Consider the following 18,618-nt stretch of genomic DNA (forward strand, 5'->3'; position numbering starts at 1 on the left):
ACTCGCTGTGTGTCAAAAGATAGACTTTAAAATTCTGTTACTGATCCATCAAGAACTCAATGTTCTCAGGACTGAACACATTTGGTTTACTTGTACGGCGTTAGGGGGCGCCATGGAGTCCCCCAGCCACACACACACCCAATCACGTTGAATCATAAACATTTTCACCTGATGTAAATTCATTTAATAAACCTTCACTTGCTTATTGTTCACATTTTGTTTGTCATTAAACACACAACCCTAAAGAAACTTTTCATTTATTAAGTTTTTATTTGTGTAAAAAACGCACAATTACACTTTGGAAGACATCCGAAAAAAACAATTTACAGTTATTTAACCATCCATTCTAAAAAGCTTCACAATTACGCACCCGAGTTTGAATATTCACAGCAAAGTCTGCTCAATTAAGTTTTCAAATTACACTTTTATTCAGGCTTCACAACCTGCTTTAAATGCAAAACTCCTGTGAAGCCACTACAACAGTTTTAGACAGCAGCTAAATCACTGGTTAAAACACAGAGGACAGAAAACGATTGATCCTCTTGCATCAGCAGCGACGGACACTCAGTAGGTTGTGTTACGGATGGTGATCCTCTGAGCAGCGTTAATCTTAAAATCACTGACACCTGAGGAAGCAAAGTGTAAAAAAAAAGGTTTGTCAAAGTGAAATAAAAGCAGCAGGTCGAAGAAATAAAGATAAAGCTCTGTTGGGTGTGTGTGTGTGTGTGTGTGTGTGTGCTCACCTTCATTGAGTGCGGTGCCATCAGAGGAGAGGTGCCAGTACCGGCGGTCGCTCTGTCGGGCCTGCTCGCCGTTCACAGCGCTTAAGAAAGGTCCCCACAGGCTGGTCTCTGTGTCGAACCTGTCAGACAACAGCAGGTGTTAGGAGAACAACTGAGTGGTTTCTCTATGTAACACAATGTAGATTTTCTTTTTTTTCATTGTGTTAGGCGCTCTTGGAAAAACAAGAGGGTCGATCCAGACACACAAGTGTGACGAAATGTGTCAAGAGAGGAAAGAAATTTTAAAACCGTCTTATTATCGTCGCTACATCATTAAAAAAGGGAAATCATTTAGAATATTTCCTTCCTTGTGTGACACATTTTGTGTTAAATTTCTTGTTTTTGAACATAAAATATTACTCCATGTAGATAAACACTCACGTGAAGCCAACATTTCTCCCCTTGAGATGTTCCAGGGCCTCCAACAGAGAACTGCCCTTTGACACATCCACGGAGTAATGAGCAGTCGCCCCGCTGGACGTCACCACCTCCACCATCACAGTCACTTTAGTCTCACTTGGTAAAACCACGACAGGATCTAAAGGCTCCAGCACCAGAGTTTCTGTAAGAAGAAACACAGCGTGACAAAAAAGACGACACAACCGGAAAAAAGAGGTGAACAGCAATAACGCTGCACATACCGTCCTCATTGAGGCAATTCTTGGTTTTTACTGCCAGGTAGGACTTCTGGTGGAGAGCAGGCAGGATCTGAGACACGGCCATGGGGTTGTGGTACGTGCTGCTTCGGGCGTCTCTCCTCATGGCCTCCATGGAGGCGGCACACTCTCCAACTGGGCTGCCTAGTGCCAATAAGGCCTACAACACAACAAATAAGTAGATTTAGTTGTATAAAGTTTCATGCGGCGAAAGAGACAAAAAATATGAGGAAAAAGATCTTTACTTGAACTGCGAGGCCCGTGCTGAACTCGTTGCCGATGTGACCATCGGGCCTGCGAGAGGCCAAGAGCTTCTGCTTGATCTTGGTGAGGGCGGCGGCGAGCTCAGCAGCATTGTGCACTTGAGAACCGGCGTCCTTCACACACTGGAGAGCCATTCCCGCCACTGCATAGGTGTCTAAAGAGAGAGAACACGACAAAATATTGGTATTTGACCTGGTACCTATTGGGGTTACTTAATTCCTCTCACAAATAAATATCATGGGGGTTTTCCCAGAGTGTTCACCCCCTCAACCCTCAGGTAACCTTACAGTATTTACTTTTGAGATATCAGTATTGTGTGAGTGAAACCTGAGAGAAACTATCCACCTAATGTGGTACGTATGTAGATGGCCTTACAAGAAAAGTGAGCTGAGATGCATCTCCGTCTGCATCTTTCCTGCACGTCATTCATTGACTCACATCAAACACTGATGCAGGTTTAACTCACCGACACTCTCAACATCTCCGTGTTTGAACTGCTCATGTTCCGCTGCCTTGATGAGCCTGTGGCTGACATGGTTGTTGACCCTGATGCCGCTCACGCAGAGAGCGAGCACGCCCAGAGAGTACTGGTAATAGTTGGTCAAAGGGCGTTGGCTGACTGCGTGAGAGGAGAAAAGAAAGAAAAAGAAGCCAAATGACATTCAAATACGAAGAAATTCAACAAGCTGAGGTTTTCAGATTTTCTTTCAGAGGACATATCCCCACGTGGTAAACTTTGAACTCAGTTTGTAACACAGTGTATAACGAGGATGTTGAACACTTTTTATGACGAGCGTTGGCCTTGAAGCACTCAAAGGGAAACTTACAAGCGATGTGCTCTTTCTCTAGCTCCATCTGCTTCTTCAGGTGCGTCAGCAGCGTCTCGCTCCTCTCAGCGACGGTGAAGGTGACCGTGTTGAGGTCGTAACAGGAGGACTTCAGCGCCAGAGCGTACAGCGCCAAGAGGCCCGTCACGGACTGGCTGCTGGAGAGAGAGCTGAGAGACACACGAGGAAACAGCTCAGGCGAGAACATGGAGGGAAAAGAGATTCAGTGGAAAACGACTTTGAATTTGTTGCATCACAACGAAAAGCGGCACTGAAGCATGAGGGCACTCGTAAACTGTGTGATACCTCTGAAGGTCATTGTGCAGATTGTTCTTCAGTCTGTCCAGGTGTTCGCTCTCCTTGGTCGGGTTGTGGCGACTGGAGAGCCGTAATGCGATGTGGACGCTGGGATTGGGGAGTCCTTCCTGCGTCTCCAGAGAGCGGAGGAGATTCTGACTGAGTGACAGGAGCAGCTGGCTGTTGGATCCATCAGTATCTGGATGAAAATATAATTAAAAAAAACATGTTTCTCAGATATTTTGATGGCAGACAGAAGAGTTTTCCAGTTTCCCTCTCTTGCTGACACCATCGTGAACCTTCGGGGCATTGCAAAACAAAAACTGCAGCATCAGCAGTCACAGCAGGAGGAAACAAAGACTGTGGAGACTTAATCCCTTGAATAACTTAAACTGCTGTGATCACGGCCCCAATTATCTTAATGTCTCTGTTTGATGTTTCACCCTCATCACTAGAAGTTCCCTGTGTATTCTGACAATTGCACAACTTTTGTCAATAAGCGAGCGGAATGAAGGCCGCTGAAAATCATGAAGCACGTAATTGCAAAATCAGTGAATGCCCAGAACAGTGAGTCAGTGTTTTGTCAGCTGGATTCAAACAGAGGTGGAAAAAAGGGCAGTCAGGACTTTTAATGATTAGTTAAAGTGTGATTTATTTCCAAAAAACATGAAATAATAATACTTACCACATGGTTTGCCAGAGGTTAAAGCCAGTAGGCCTGTAATTATGACTAAAGACAGCATTCTGGACAACCTGCAGGACAACACAAACAAAAGAAATACATCTTAAAATGAGTCTAAAACGTTATAAAGTAAACACAAATACTATGTAAAACAATACATGTCTCATTATGACGCATGGGCAAGTTACAGAGATTTCCATACCTGGATTGCATACATAAATACATAAAACAATCTACTATACTATTATAGATCGTTATTATGATGTTGTCCCAGCAGTTAAGTTACTATCTCATAGGTTTTGTTTAAATGTTGCAGTAAACAGCAGTGTCGTACCTGCTCAGAGAGTGACTCCAGCGTGAAGAATCAGAGCTGAGTAACGACACAGGAACAGACAACAGCTTCTAGTATTCCTCTGTCACATGACCCGTCATTTGAGATGACAAAGCGATGAGAAACGGTCCCTTTAAGCACCAGCTGTAGGAAGAGCCGCACACAGAAGGTTGGAGATTATAATCTTGTCAGTCGAAGATACTCTTTGGTGACACGAACATACCAAAAAGAGGCTGGTGTCTATCTTAATGTTTTGTACACATCGTCTTCGGTGACTATAACGCCCGCCCCCCTCTACCTCTGATTGGCTAGTACCCGTTGCCTTCTTTGCTTGGATTGGTTAGTTTTAGGTATGATGCGCGAGATGGGGGTTTAACGTCTCTGCGTAAGCCAATCAGAGACAGAGTAGGACGGGTCATTCCTTCACTTTACTTGGAAAAAACACAGTTGGTCGGACATTTAACAACTAGCTTGAATTAGTGAATTAAACACATATAAACAAAGTCTTCATTCACGCTGCCTCTGTAGCTAAACGAGCGAAGTTAAACAGCCAAACGAGACTTTGTTGTGACCCACTTGTACTCATTTATTGACGGTGACTACAATTCCCACAATTCACCTAACGTAACTGACGCACTTTCTAGAAGCTTGACGACTCTTCTGGCGCTACTCACTTTTTTTCAGAATAGCTAGCTAACGTGAGTTTGACGCAGCCTACCTTTCAAACAGTTCACTCCACGGGGAGCTGTTAATTGAGAGGCTATTCCTACATGAAGGCGGTTCCGTAAGACTCGGTTAGTGAGACTCGAACCCGCAGTAACTGTTGCCGTGCGCTAATGGGAATATTTGAATGGACAAACAGTGCGAGCTGACGGGAGACTAGCTAAGTTAGCAAAACATCAACAACGCAAACATCGGGGGGGCAGGGCAGCTGCTCGGGTCGGTGTAGCTAGCTTAATGCTTCTAGTTAACTTATGCAAAGTTATTATAACATACAACGCAGGGATGAAGCTGTCATTGCGTATTAGCGTGTCATAGCCAGGTCTATTTGTAAACGATGACATGACACAGTGGCATTGTAGCTAACTTGCTGTCCTCATGTAACGGTAGACATATTTATAGTTTGTGCGTCATGTAGGTTACAGAAAAATACCCTTTATCGCCTCATCTGATTGGTGTCAATACTGATATTCCAGATCAGATCCGTTTGTAGTTTTCTACCGGTGTGTCTCTTCAAAACATTTCATCGCCTGGACCTTGCATCAATCTGCTGCCACAAGCAGTGAAGTGGGGCGTCTGCCAGACATGTATTCATTTTCAGGCCCCACAAGCCTCCCTGAATTTGATCTCGGACCTCCAAGTACGTCTGGTCACCTGCAGAGAGCAACACTCTCTAACAAGTATGTAGCAGATGGTTTAAGGTTGTAATGTATACAGTCATGTATCAGATATACATTGGCAACACTTCTGTTATAACACATCTGTCTCTGTCCAACAGCAGCTGGGAGGCTCGATGCCTCAGGAAGCACAGGAGGAGAGTTGATGATGAGTAAGTAGAAAAAAGCATCTAACATGTGTCAGTGCATGGAACAATCAAATACGAGTGTTGTAAACTTCTTCTTTTTTCTCAGGGGATGCAGTGCCAAGAGGAGGAGATTAATGCTGGAGGCAGAAGTGGACATTTCAGAGAACTCAAACACTAGCACCCCTCATGAATGGCCACCAGCAAGAAGCTGCCCTCCTCTGTCCTCACAGCAGGCCAGTCCTGCTCCTCCACAGCCCTGCACAGCCACCCAGAGCTTAACTTTGCCACAGCCTTTAACTTTGCCGCAGCCCTCCAACCTCTCTCTTTCCCGACCTGAGACAGAAGGCTCCTGCATGGAGGTCGAGGCAGCTCAGAGGAAACTTCAGGAGATCGAAGACAGGTGTGCAAAATGCGTCGTGTGTGGGAAAAGTTGCAAGAACCGCTTAGAAATGTTGGTGGCGAATGTAAACATTCAGTAGCGATGTGCAGTTGATGCATTTACATGTAAAGAGAAACATACAAGAAACCGCAGAAATGGTTTAACGTCATCACCAATATCACCATAACACCCATAAATGTTATTGTTATTATTGTTTTCTGACAAAATTACTATATAAAGATATTGTGGCTCACTGTTCTAATGTCTAAATGAATGAAACCAAGCACAAACTGATCCAAATCAGTGACAAACATATGTTAAATATTTGAGAAAATGTTGGCATAATAGGATTTTAAAATAACTGATGTTTGATTCAGAATTACACTGGAGGATGATGATGAGGATGAAGATCTGGATGTGGAGCCGGCTCAAAGAAGGCCGGTGCTGGTCCTCTCTGACAGTCTGAAGGAGGGTCTACAGCGCGGCATCAGCGACATCCTACCCCACACAGTAGCACAGTCTGTGTATGTCATTCTTGTTCTGTTTTATGTTGAATGCAGTAATAAATAACATGACTTTTGTTCCACTGGTGACACTTTTTCTCCCTCTCACTTTCAGGAGTCATTCCTGCATGGAGCTGGTGTTGTGGCGACCCCCGGACGATCCCTTCTCTCGGAAGCGAAGGGGCTCGCTACAGAAACCGCGTAAACAACAAACGGTATCTCGGCAGCCTCTGACTCCGTGTCCATCTCCCACCCCTCACAGTCCCTCCAGTCCACCTGCAGAAACACATTCCTCTCTGTACAGCTTTCCTGTGGCCCACAGCTCTGGAGAGGAGGACATGGAAATGTGATGGTGCTGGTGAATGGAAAAGCCATCCCAAAGAAAAAGACTGGATATGTAGTCATATAAGAGACCACAAAGGACTCAGAAGCACTTGAAGTTGGTCAGTTTGGCGTGGCATGTTGGTTATACATGAATATTGTGCTTTTTTGAAAAGTTTGTGCGACACATGTTTTACTTTAAAGTCATCAGTTGAGGTTTTTTGGCTGTTAACTGTATGTGAGATGTAACAATACGACCTGATTTATCAGTTTTGTTCGTTTAAATCTCAAAGGTAACTCATGATCTCAGACCTTTTAAAAAGTGCTTCAGCTAGCCTTACATAAACAATTTTATATAACTTACACAACTGACCTTTGCCCTGAGAAGTGAGATCATTTGTATATAATTTTGCCTAAGCGTGGCCAGCGACACACTGACGTGTTGTAAATATGACTTTGTTCTTTGTTATCAGTGTGCAGCACCTGAATTTTGTATAGTTTGTATGTTCAGCTTCTGGGCGTCGTTAACAGGACGCCAAAGTTGGTCCTGTGTGTTCACGTTCGCTCACAGCATGGCTTCCTGCGTGCAGTTGTACTTGTGGTGGATAGATAATCTTCCTGTAGCGCTTAGCAAGTACGCCATCTGTGAGCTTTGAGGAATTTTGTAAAGAAGTCGTGGAAATGCACCTTTTTATGATTTTGTTGTATTTACAATCAGCCATCGAGTGTTATTTTTATTTGTTTTTAAATAAAATGTTGTCCATGTAGAGGTTCTGCATGGCATAGTTGGTTTTCAGGAGATGAACTTTCGATTTCGTTTAATAAATGCAGTCCTCTTTGTGGTTCAACATCATCATGCTTTAATCATCACATACAAGAGTCGAGGTCCAGGAATAACCCCTGTGTTCACACATACAGTACACCACGTATAACAATAACAGTGGTTAATTAACAATAATTAAGGAGGATTTAACCAGTTCATTATTGGGTTACTAAATGCATCACAGACTCAAATATATACTGTCAAATGCTTTGTTGAGGATCAATTAGAGTCAGTGTCAGTGCCTTTATTAAAGATAAGTTCACTCATCAGTTCAGCTGAGGTCATCTCTGTAGAACAGTGGTCCTCAGTGTGAGGGTGGTGCATCAGTTTGAATTTGCCATACTAATGATTGTTTGAATTAAAAAAGTAATCAGAGCTGAATGTCTGATTATATCTATCCGATATTGAGTTGAAGTCTGTTTTTCCATTGACTCGTGTGCCACCTGCCAACCATGACCTGCTCCCAGCGGTGGAGAGGGAGGCTCAGTCGGTGGCCCAACAGGAGGGACACAGTATTTGATTGGGGAACAAAACTGGCACATATTTTATTTTGCTTCAATGACGAGAACAGAGTTATGATTTTAAAGTTTGGATGGAGCCCAGAAGATTTTTCCAACTTCAAATTGAGTCGCGTCGTTCTAACATTTGGGAATGTGGCAGATGTTGGAAACCATTTCCTGATCCGAGACTGAGGCGGGTTGTTGTTTCTACTTAAATGGGGACAAATCGGTCCTTCATTCTGCTTTTTAACAAAACATTGAGCAAAATATCTTCACAAAGTTGATAAAAATTGTTTTAAGGCGCATTAAATGCTAATGACGCCTTTACTTTCAACATCACGTAACTTTATGATTACACAAGAACGGTCAGCTGTACGAGGTTCTCTGACATAACTCACATGATCTCCAGTGAAATGTCAGTTCATCACTTATCCACAGTTCACTGTAACCTAAAGCCATAAACTTTGACTGCCTTCACACAGAGGAATGTGAACTTGATGACCAAATCTGCGACTGTGTCACTTGTCACGGTGACCTGCTTGTTAATCTGCTATCTCACCCACCTGTGACAGTGAATGATTCATTTCTGCAGCCACATAAATAGCTTGAAATGCTTAAGACTCAGATTTAGAGAACATTTTATCACTGGTGTGTGTCACACCTGTAGACTCAGCGTCCTGAATGATGAGTGGCTCTGAACTCCAGCGACGTCTCAACTCTGAGTGAGCTATAAAAGACACGAGTATCGGCTGTTATTATCAGATCATGAAGACGAGCACAGAAACAATACTCAGATATTAATGATACTGCCATAATAATAATGATAATAATAATAATATTGCTCCTATGAACAGTTATTACCTCCATGTGTGCCACTTCAAGAGCTTGAGCCTGAAACATCAGAAGGTATATATTTAGCATTTATCACACTGTAAAACCTGAACAGAAATAGTTACTCCGGCCCTGAGGTAACTTACGAGTACAGCTGTAAACGCAGGTAGTGGCACAGTAACACGAATGAGGGACAAGTCAACAAATCAACAATAACCTGCGATTAAAGCAGTATACTCACCGTTGTAAGATAGGATCCTGACAGATCTAAAGGGACCGTACTTGAAGACGACGGGCTCCAGCTGCACGACTGGTTTTCTGCGCGGAGCTGCTTGACTCTGCTCTGGAGGTAACGCAGGAGCTTAAATGAAGCCACGTCTGAGGGGCTGTGGGAGGCAGCGACATGAAGGGAGGGGGAGCAAACTGAACGTGGAGCTTCCTGCTGGGGAAAAGACAGAGTGATACGTGTTTGTGTAGATGAGCAAAAGAATATTAAACGTAAGAGTGACATATCTGTAAGAGCTTGATGTTTTTGTTTACCGTTGCACTGAGCGTCGTCTCTCCTTCAGGCCTCTCAGACTCTCTCCGCCTCTCTTCTCGATTCTTTGATGCTTTTCTGGGAAAACAACCAAACTTTAATTTTAGATATCGTCAGCTGTGAATAATTAACCTAAATGCATGAGAGAGTTATGGGCTAACAAGTATGGTTAATGTTACAGCTATGGTATATAAAACACGCATCACAGTGAGTTGAGCTGAGGTCATGCTGAGGACAGACAGCTGGTTAGTTTGTCATCTAGTTCGCACAGACGCAGAAACCAGTTACCTGCCCCTCAACAACTTTGTCTTGCACCTGTGGGATAAAACACATTAGAGCAAAACTTAAACACACAAAGGCAGAAAGGGTCGGAACGTCTGGATTCTGGGCCGTGCAGAACAAAACATGAGCCTGTTCGGTATTTAGGCTCGGTTCCTCATGCGCTACCTCTCCAGTTCAGCTGTCAGCTCGTCTTCGAACTTGCACGCCAGACGAGCAGCAGTCTGCTCTCTCCACTGAGCCATGCTCCTCTGAACCAGCCTCAGCTCCACGTCTTTGGCCTTCAGCTGTTTGCGAAGAGACGCTGCCACTCCCCCTCCCTCGGCTCCCCCATCAAACATGTGAGCCCAGTTCAGACTGCTTAGCTCCTCGATGTGCTCCTGTGGAAATATGTCGGGTCATAGCACAGCTGTGAGTGATGAGCTCTCTGCGTCTACGTGCACAGATATGAGATGAGTGCGTACGATCACACCTGAATGAGACGCTCCTTTATAGAATCCAGGGCTTGGTCTCTCTCCATCCTCAGCTGTTTCCTCTGGATGCTCAGCTCTCGCTCCTGCAACGATATCAACTTGTGTTTGTATTTGTAAACTCCGGCTCTGTGCAGTATGTACAGTCTGAAATATACCTTGTCTTTGCTCAGCTGCTCCGTGGTTTGTTTCTGTGAATGAAGCTCCTGGTGTAGATGGCTAATCGTGCGCTTCAACTGCTCTCTAAGGGATCTCAGGTTTGTTATAGCCTCAGCTCCCGTAGAACTGCACAAGACATAATTATCAGAAGCTTATAACCAAACACAGCATGCTGTCTATAAAGTGTTCGCTTCTCTCTAAACCAGATCTGCGTGTAAGCCAGGGCGGGAAATCATACCTGGGAGGTAGCTGAACAGAAATGTGTTTGGCTCCACTCTGCTCCACTAAGAGGTGTAGATGCTGGCACTCTGCTCCCAGCTCCTGGGCCCAGCGCCTGAGCTGCTCTTCCAACTCAGCTGTGATCTGTTTATGGCTGCTCTCTCTTTCCTCCAGCATCATCCGGAGCCGGTCTGCCTCTCTGTGTGCCAGCTGAGCCGCCTGCTCGAGCCGCACTGCTGCTCTCTGACTCTCCTGTGACCACAGACCACACCGTGTCAGCTTTTATACAACACCACGTCTCTTTATGTGCCTGCAAATTATTGCTTTCCTGCTTTTCTTGCACCTGTGCCATCTGTCTCTGCAACTTCTGCAGCTCGGCCTGGTGCTCCTCTTTTAGTGATTTACAGATAACTGCCAGTAAAGACTCCTGCTCTCTCTGCTGCGCACAGCTGTCACTCTCCAACTCCTGAAGTCTCTTGCAGATAAGAGGAAAATCGATACAAAGACAGAATGAACATTTACTCTGATTTACTTCAGTTAGTGGTGCTTCCTGTAATGTCTGCGAGACTCCTTACTGTTTTTAGCTCCACTACTTTATGCTGAAGAGCCAGTGCTTTACTCTTCTCTCGCTGCATCTCACTCCTCGTGGTTTCCAGACTCTTTCTGTTCTGCTCCTCCAGGATGCCAGTGTGCACCTGCACTGCTTCCTCTATTTCTGCCTCCCATTTCCTCCTCTCCTCCTCTACTGCTCTGTGAACCTGAATGGGAGCATACTTTGCATATCATGCAATCATTATGAAAAGTACAGCATATTCAAGGCGAGGATTATCAGAGTACCTTTTCCAAGGCTTCTGCATGCAGCTCCTCTTCACGGTTCTTTGCCTCCGCCTTCTGCTGCTCCAGGGAATCTCTCAGCTTCTTTGCCTCTTTTTCCTTTAGCTGCCAGAACAGGAGAGGATCACATCTTAAAAAAGTAACTGTGAGTGTTTTCACTTACTGTATACTGTATGTAGTGTTCTCCAGACAGTGTGACAGATGTTTGCATGTGTTCACACTGACCTCAAGAGAACTTTTCAATGACTCAATGTGTGGTGTGAGAGACAGAGCTTGTTCTTTCAAAGCGTTTGCTTTCTCCTCTTCAGTCTGCTTAATAACCTGAAGACACAACAGACAGAAGGGTTGCTACATCAATAAAACTGTGATAATATCATCTGAAGAAACACTAACATAGTCATAAAGACATGTTTGTCACCTTTCGGATTCGCTGCTCATGAGCCAAAGACAAATCTTTCTTTTGCTGCTTCAATGCTACCTCCTGAATTAAAAAAGAGGAACCTCAATTACTTATCAGTTAACTTTACATTAGAACGTATATTATTTTGGATCAAATAAACCTCAGTTTTCCTCAGCACTTACCACTGCTTTATGAGCTTGCTCCTGGGCTTCTTTCATTGCACTGCAGTGCTGGGTTTCCAGGTGTTGTAGCTCCCCCTTTAGTCCATCTCTTTCAGCTTGTAAGGCTCCATGTTGCTCCTGTAAATCTTGCAGCTTCAGCTCCTTCTGAGCCAACATCCTCTCCAGAGTGGCCACTCTGATCTTACATTCTCCCAGTTCACCCTGCAGCTCGCCAACCTGAAACTCTACTGCCTGACAGAGATACATCAGTCACAAAACAAATGACAGATATATATTAGATATGTTTGTATTGAGTATTATGCCATTAAGTGTTACCTTGATCTGATCCTTCTTCTGCCTCTTCTCCTCCTCTAAACATGCACACCTGCCTCTCAGCAGGCTCTCTGCCTCTGCGACCCTCTGCAGCTCCTCACGAGTCTCCTCCAGTTTCTGCTCCCAGATCACACATGAAAACATGTCCACAGATGCTTTAAAACAGAAAGTAAATCTAATAACTACAAACATGATTATAGATTATTATAGGCAGGACCTCTCTCATGGACTCTAGCTTCTCTCTTGCACGTCGCTGTTCAGCAAAAAGTTCTGTTTTGGCGCCGTCCAGCTGTCTGTCCATCTCCTCCCTCTCCAGCACTGACATGACCACACAGGGCTGAACGGTGGAGCAACAGAACAAGAATATGACCGAATAAGAAGAATTGGACACGTTAAACCATTTACATGACAGATATATTGGATTACACAGGTGTCATTACCCTCTCTATGAAGGCTCCATCCTTCAGAGTCTGCTTGCAGTTCTCCATGTCTCTTACATCAACGACACAGGAATCTCTCTGCCTCTGCAGCTGGCAACTACAACACATTCAGTGTCATATTGTTATTGTACAGAATTTAGGGTTATGTTGATGTAATGTGATGATAACATGTTGATGCATGAGGCTTCTTATGGTACAATTAGTAGCAGTTTGGTTTTGTACCTGATAGAGTCCTTCCCCATTCTGCTGTCTCTCAGAACAAACTCAAGAGTCGTCTTCTCCTTCTCCAGTTCTGCTGTCTCTGCAATAAGTTGCTCTAAATCCTGCAAAGCATGCTGGGACATACACCATAATCTTTGAGTATTATTGAGACTTCTGTGCACAGTGTTCTAATAAACATACATACAATATTACACTTTACCTTCCTTCGCTGTTGAAGCTCAGCGAGGGAGAACTCAACGTCTTTTAACTGAGTCTTCTTCAGCTGCAGTGTCTCCTCCTCTTTCTCACATTTCTAAAACCAGACACACAAACCATTAGGTGATGCCTCATACACATTTACACAGGAGCACTCATTAAATCATACTGTATATGATGCTATAATACAGTTGGAGACTCAATCTCACTCGGTGAAGTATAAAGAGATGCTCTTTCATCCTGACCGAATCGGACTGCATCTTCTCTGACGTCGTCTCAGGCCGGCATCTCCTGCTCCACTGATTTATTTCCTCATCCGTGTCCTTGTCGTTGTCACCCAAAGAACACACAAGTCTGTGACACACACACACACATACGTGCACAGTATATAAACCAGAAATACGAGCAAAATAAGCATTTAGAAATTGCACACAACACTATGGTTTACCTGCATGTTTCTCTCTTATTACGCTGGGCTTTCCGAACGGGACTTCTGTTTTGTACGTTTCCACGAGAGGATCTCTGACCTTTGTAAATAAATTGCGTGACATTCAAAGATCACATTTTTTTTCCATTACTGTGATGTCATAAACTAATGCGCAGTCAGCTCTTGTGCTTTACCTGATGCAGACTGAGGTTCACTGTCTTCTTGTGTGGGTGTGTCATAGTCACTTGTGTTGGTGCAGTAGTCGTCCATGTCCGTGAAGGACTGAACGAGAGAGCGCCATCCTGGAGGGCGGGGGAGTTTACAGATCATCTTTATTGTAATTTAATTTCATATAAATTTTTTATACATTTAAAGAGCTTGTTTCGAACACGTCTTGCGACCAGCCTCCCTCCACATTGTCTGATGTCTCTCACCTGGCCGCCTGTGAAGATGCTGCCTGACTTGCTCTGTGCAGACTGACTCAAGGTCACTGTCAATGGACACGGTGTCAAAACTCCACACAGGCACTCCTGTAAAAGAAACAAGCCTCTGATCACTGTTTGGAGTGGATGAATGTCCTGGAGGATTAGCTGGACGGTGCTTTCTGATGAGGTGTAATCTGTGTGTGGTACCTGCCAAACACCTGGCTTTAGGGGAACGCTTGTTGTTCTGCCGCAGGGTTTCATGTTCTGTGGCATCCTCTGTTCTGTAAGAGACTGGAAGAAGAGAGCAGCAAAACAAAGGAGTGTAGGAATAAAGATCTAGACGCAGGCTGCTGTGATGCGGAGGCTGCAAACTGCAATCCACAATACAACACTGTTGTTGCAAACGATATAAATGTGACAAGCTTAGAGAGCTATAGCTACAGGATGGAAAAATATAAACAATCCAGGTTTGAATCAATATATGAAGGATCTATAATTATGTGTTGCTACGGAAAAAATAACATACTTAGATCACTAAAGGAAAACTTCAAGGGGTTTTTAATGATGATGATCAATAAACTTAACTTCAAGATTCCTTTACATTGTAATTATGGCAACATCTGTATTTTCTGTCTTTTAGTTACTATTTTATATTTACAGAAGAAAGTACTCACTGTTGCCATCCTCTTCACGCCTCTGTTGTGTCTCTCCTCCTGCTCTCTCACTAGCTTGTGGTATATTTACTCCACAGCTGTCAGAAAGTTGCTCTCTTTCGAATGTCGTTGCTGTTCCTCTTCCATCAACACTGAGAACACTTTGACCCTTTTGGTCACATCGGTAAGTGTCACAGTCTGATCTTTCTGTCCTCTGAGCCACTGCAGCTCTATCTAGTTGCAGTAAATTGCTCTCTGGCAACGGCAACTCGACCATCTCGTCTCTGAAGCATCTGACAAAGTCCTCAGTACAGATGCTGTCTGAAGGAGGGTGGGTTTCTGCAGCCATCCTTCCTTCGCTACAGGTTTCTCCAAGCAGCCTCTCCAGCCTCCAGATAACTTGCTCCCTCTGAGACTCCATTTCCTCCTCGTCTCTTGTCCTTCTGTCTAACTTGTCTTTAATTACCTCGTGAGTGACAGGAGCTTCCCTGCAGCCTGTGCTTTTCTCTGGGGGACGAGCAGAGGAGAGATGGGGTGCTTTGTTTAGAGAAAGAGTTTCATCCCTAGGCGGCATTTTCATATAAAGAAGTTTTACCTAAATAAGACCTCTGGTTAACACTAATATTTCAGTTTTCGTTTTCTTTTTTAGAAACCCTCACACACACATTATGTTGAAAAAACAGTGGTGACAAGTTGTACTTAGAACTTATATTACTGCAAGATAATCCCAAAACAACAGCCAATGAAAAGAGAAGAATCTGACTTGGAAACAGTTTGACATAAAAATGTTCCTGTAATACACATATATTGAAATATTACCTGATGTTTGCTCCATCGTTAGAGTGTGTATCAAATCAAGACCAGACATGGGAGTGTCATTCGTTTGAGTTGAACTCCCAAGACCTGTGTCTTTGCTCGGGGATTGACTCCACTGAAATGGAGCTAGAAAAAAAAAAGAAAATGCTAATTATCACCTGAGAACAACCTGGTACAAGGTGTGTGTGTGTTATGACCTCAATTACCTGCATGGCTGGAATCAAGCTCTGTGGATATTGCCTGATGTTTCTGGGGCCGGACCTGCGTACATTTAATCACACTGACCGCTTACAAATGTATTTCTTATTGCATGTTTATAAAGACAGACAACAGACAGATAGCAGTTGTGGCACTTCAGTGTAGAAATGGTCTGTTACCATTTATAAAAGTACAACAGCATAAACATCAAAACATAATGAGGAGATAACACTTGCAGAATCAGTGACTTCTCTTAAATCCCTTCTTAAAACCTCCTTTGACTGTTCTTAATTTATTTATCTGTTTCTAATTAATTTTATGTGATGTCTTCTTACTGTTCTTTATTTCTTTTATTTATTTATTGTTCATTTGTTTATTTACCTTTGATTATTTTTACTGTTCTTAATCTGTTTATCTGTTTTTATTTCCTCTGGTGTGATGTTGTCGTCTTATCATCTTTTATTGATGTTATTTTTTGTTATCTCTTTATTTACTTCTTCTTTTTAGACTGTTGAGTGTTTGTTCTGTAACATTGTCCTTCTGAGTTTTCTGCTTTTTCTTGTCTGTCAAAGCGCTTTGTAAACTTTGTATTTAGAGGTGCTATATAAATAGTTTATTATCATAAATATTATTATGAATAAATAATGTTATTATCAAAGTAAAAAAAAACAAGATTAAGTTATCATTATGCAGAATAGCCCCATGGAGAATCATGCACATAATATATTATTGTCTTTTAATTATTAATGCGTACATCACTTAATGTTGCAGCCTCTAAAAGCGGCTTATCTTTAAAACTTACATATCACAGCATAGCTCAACCGTTAACGATATGTCATCATTTATTAGTTTATTCCCATTTTGTAGTGAAAATCTAAATCTGCTAAGTAATTTTTCCAAAATGTGAGGTAGAAGTAAGAAGTGGCACAAACAGACCTGCAGTTGACCGAGCTGAGCATCGAGAGCATCTAGGAGAAGGTCGCAGTGGTCCAGTTTGAGAGTTGGGGGGTCCAGACCAAACACACCGCTGCTGTCATTGAGATCTGTGATTGCAGACAAAAGGGTCATCAAGAGTGGGTGCAAACTCCTGAGAGTAAGAGAGATCTAACTGATATAATATACTGCTTATAAAAAAAAACTCAGACCAGTATAAAGCAGCTCATCTGTGTCCTCTGCATCTGTCTTCACTTCGTTGTCTCTGTCAGCCATTTCCTGTTGGTGAGGACAAGCATGCAGACATGCAGCAGTAATGTTACCATACAGACACAACACCTCGCAGTGGTCAAGGCTGACCGGGCGGTCATAACGAGTGGGGGGTTTATGTTGCTCAGTTGTCCAGGAAACCAGGACAATTTAGCTTGTTAGCTAGCCACACTGACTTCTTTTCACTAAGAGGACTATAAATTCCTGTGCCTGCTTGCCTTCCTGTCTCTCCCACTGCCCAACATGAGCATTAAGTGAAGGAGCTGTAGGAGTCAGTCCACTTTAACACTGCAGCACTGGATTCTTCCCCTCATATGCTCAGCTATGCCTGACTGAAGAGCATAAACCCCCTTAGTAGCCCATTTAAATGGTATTTTTACTAGCCCAGACTGCTCAGAGTAAGGTCACTGTATTAATTCACATTATTATTATGCAGTCACATGAAAACAGAAAAATATGAGGAGCTGTAAAACCCTGTGGAGTTCAACAATTAACTTTTTCCTAACTTTGACTGAACCTAATGTCACTGGTAGGCTATAGCCCACATTACTTTAACATTTTTAATTCATACAAGTGTACTTTAGATCTTTAAATCACACAGATAGCGGCTATTTTATTCCACTTACATGCCTGAAAACAAACTGCTAGCTTGAATCACAGAAGCTAGTCTGTCTGAAACTCCCTGCTGACTTCTTATTTATATGAAAACAGACAAATAATATCAGCTTTGACACACTTGAATCATCCCCCCACCACTGTGTGCCCGCTGCCTCAAACATTCTGACTTTGGAATCTATTTAAACTACTTACTTTCAGGAGATAAACGCGGAGGATTTAAGTCGTTGCTGAACTTGAAGCGCACAGCTCTGCCGCTCTGACGTTTGATTGACAGGAGCGTCAGTTGGTTGTCCAGGAAACGGTCAAACAGCTCGAGACCGGCACAGGACGGAGACAACTGCCGCGCGCACTGCGGACATGTTAGCGCCACCGGAAGCACAGGAGATAATAACAACAACAACAACAACAACAAAAACAACAACAACAACAACAACAATAATAATAATAATAATAATAATTAATTATATAAAATACATTATTATTATTATTATTATTATTATTATTGTTGTTGTTGTTGTTGTTATCTTACTGTGATTACTATTTTGTTGTTATCATTGTTGTTAATTTTTACTATCTATATTATTTATTTTGTTATGATTTTATGGTATTTTTTATTTTGTCATTATTTTTAATTCTTGTTATTGTTTGTGTCATTATTATCCTTTAATGTGATGTCTTCTTGCTGTGCTTTATTGTTTTTATTTGTTAATTTATTGATTTATCTTTTATTCTTTTTACTGTTGCATCAAAACATACCGAGGAGATAATGCTTGCAGAAAAAGTAACTTTTTTTACTTATCACTTCTTAAAACCCACTTTTACTTTCTAAGTCTCGGAAATTAGACATCAAAAGTAATTTTCTGGCAATAAATGTACTTAAAGTGGCAACAGACAACGTTTCCCCCTCTCCCTGGTGTTATCGTTGGCAGTCTGTTGCAGAGACAACTGGATCATTTCCACCTCGTCAGAGTCGCAAATAACAACAACAGCACAGAACATGAGTTTATTCAGTCATTAAGTCTACTGTGCAATATAAACAGATCATCTGTTAACCTTCCTTTTCCTGGATGACTGCGGGCCTGCTGACAGACACAACTGTATAGTGATCAGAGGCAATGTAAGAACATGGTTTAATTATTCTATCTCATTGTCAAAAATATTAGTAAATTAAACATATAGTTACATGTATGTATACTTTGTAGGCTACTATGGGTTGACCAATTATGCCTATTTATAACTCTAGCAGGGCTTTTGTAATTTACTAGACTTATTTATTATATTGTACACCTACTAAAACTGTACTGCAC

General features: G+C 42.6%; 3 protein-coding genes across 8 annotated transcripts; 1 reads left to right on the plus strand and 2 right to left on the minus strand.

The window, feature by feature from the left end:
• Window positions 1–247: 247 nt before the first annotated feature.
• tcn2 (transcobalamin II) lies at window positions 248–3,990 on the minus strand. Its single transcript, XM_030417724.1, has 10 exons — window positions 3,843–3,990; window positions 3,512–3,579; window positions 2,836–3,025; window positions 2,530–2,699; window positions 2,169–2,321; window positions 1,684–1,856; window positions 1,424–1,598; window positions 1,164–1,344; window positions 744–862; window positions 248–626 (listed from the first exon to the last, which is right to left on the minus strand). Exons 2-10 carry the CDS (start codon window positions 3,567–3,569, stop codon window positions 565–567), a joined length of 1,281 nt encoding a protein of 426 aa, XP_030273584.1. The 5' UTR covers window positions 3,570–3,579; window positions 3,843–3,990; the 3' UTR covers window positions 248–564.
• Window positions 3,991–4,468: 478 nt separating this feature from the next.
• Window positions 4,469–7,420, plus strand: ccdc117 (coiled-coil domain containing 117). Of its 2 annotated transcripts, XM_030417725.1 has the most exons (6): window positions 4,474–4,633; window positions 5,036–5,239; window positions 5,338–5,388; window positions 5,471–5,764; window positions 6,121–6,267; window positions 6,362–7,420. In XM_030417725.1, exons 2-6 carry the CDS (start codon window positions 5,145–5,147, stop codon window positions 6,594–6,596), a joined length of 822 nt encoding a protein of 273 aa, XP_030273585.1. In that variant the 5' UTR covers window positions 4,474–4,633; window positions 5,036–5,144; the 3' UTR covers window positions 6,597–7,420. The 2 variants fall into 2 exon arrangements, with proteins under 2 accessions (XP_030273587.1, XP_030273585.1); XM_030417727.1 differs by having other exon boundaries at window positions 4,469–5,239; window positions 5,341–5,388.
• A 775-nt stretch (window positions 7,421–8,195) lies between these two features.
• Window positions 8,196–17,598, minus strand: LOC115582028 (trichohyalin). 5 transcript variants are annotated; one of them, XM_030417723.1, is made up of 31 exons: window positions 17,504–17,598; window positions 16,636–16,702; window positions 16,427–16,533; window positions 15,499–15,553; window positions 15,296–15,418; window positions 14,498–14,983; window positions 14,031–14,114; window positions 13,833–13,928; window positions 13,593–13,700; window positions 13,420–13,498; window positions 13,217–13,325; window positions 12,976–13,068; window positions 12,777–12,889; window positions 12,555–12,651; window positions 12,332–12,451; window positions 12,118–12,231; window positions 11,803–12,033; window positions 11,639–11,701; window positions 11,446–11,541; window positions 11,224–11,325; window positions 10,962–11,144; window positions 10,730–10,861; window positions 10,406–10,638; window positions 10,167–10,293; window positions 10,011–10,094; window positions 9,707–9,918; window positions 9,548–9,574; window positions 9,262–9,337; window positions 8,963–9,163; window positions 8,752–8,781; window positions 8,196–8,617 (listed from the first exon to the last, which is right to left on the minus strand). In XM_030417723.1, exons 2-31 carry the CDS (start codon window positions 16,697–16,699, stop codon window positions 8,603–8,605), a joined length of 3,660 nt encoding a protein of 1,219 aa, XP_030273583.1. In that variant the 5' UTR covers window positions 16,700–16,702; window positions 17,504–17,598; the 3' UTR covers window positions 8,196–8,602. The 5 variants fall into 5 exon arrangements, with proteins under 5 accessions (XP_030273583.1, XP_030273580.1, XP_030273579.1 ...); XM_030417720.1 differs by having other exon boundaries at window positions 8,963–9,160; window positions 13,181–13,325; XM_030417719.1 differs by having other exon boundaries at window positions 13,181–13,325.
• Window positions 17,599–18,618: the final 1,020 nt, after the last annotated feature.

The sequence above is a fragment of the Sparus aurata genome, chromosome 5 (assembly GCF_900880675.1).
Source record: "Sparus aurata chromosome 5, fSpaAur1.1, whole genome shotgun sequence".
Lineage (NCBI taxonomy): Eukaryota > Metazoa > Chordata > Actinopteri > Spariformes > Sparidae > Sparus > Sparus aurata.

Coding starts and splice junctions, on each gene's coding strand:
- LOC115582028 (XM_030417719.1), bottom strand. CDS start 16,699: ATGGCTGACAGAGACAACGAAGTGAAGACAGATGCAGAGGACACAGAT. Junction 11,542..11,638: donor ATGAGCAGCGAATCCGAAAG/GTGACAAACATG, acceptor TTGTGTCTTCAG/GTTATTAAGCAGACTGAAGA. Junction 10,862..10,961: donor AAGTAGTGGAGCTAAAAACA/GTAAGGAGTCTC, acceptor CTTATCTGCAAG/AGACTTCAGGAGTTGGAGAG.
- ccdc117 (XM_030417725.1), top strand. CDS start 5,145: ATGTATTCATTTTCAGGCCCCACAAGCCTCCCTGAATTTGATCTCGGA. Junction 5,765..6,120: donor CTTCAGGAGATCGAAGACAG/GTGTGCAAAATG, acceptor TGTTTGATTCAG/AATTACACTGGAGGATGATG. Junction 6,268..6,361: donor CACACAGTAGCACAGTCTGT/GTATGTCATTCT, acceptor TCTCACTTTCAG/GAGTCATTCCTGCATGGAGC.
- tcn2 (XM_030417724.1), bottom strand. CDS start 3,569: ATGCTGTCTTTAGTCATAATTACAGGCCTACTGGCTTTAACCTCTGGC. Junction 1,857..2,168: donor CGGAGATGTTGAGAGTGTCG/GTGAGTTAAACC, acceptor CTCTCTCTTTAG/ACACCTATGCAGTGGCGGGA. Junction 627..743: donor TGGCACCGCACTCAATGAAG/GTGAGCACACAC, acceptor TTGCTTCCTCAG/GTGTCAGTGATTTTAAGATT.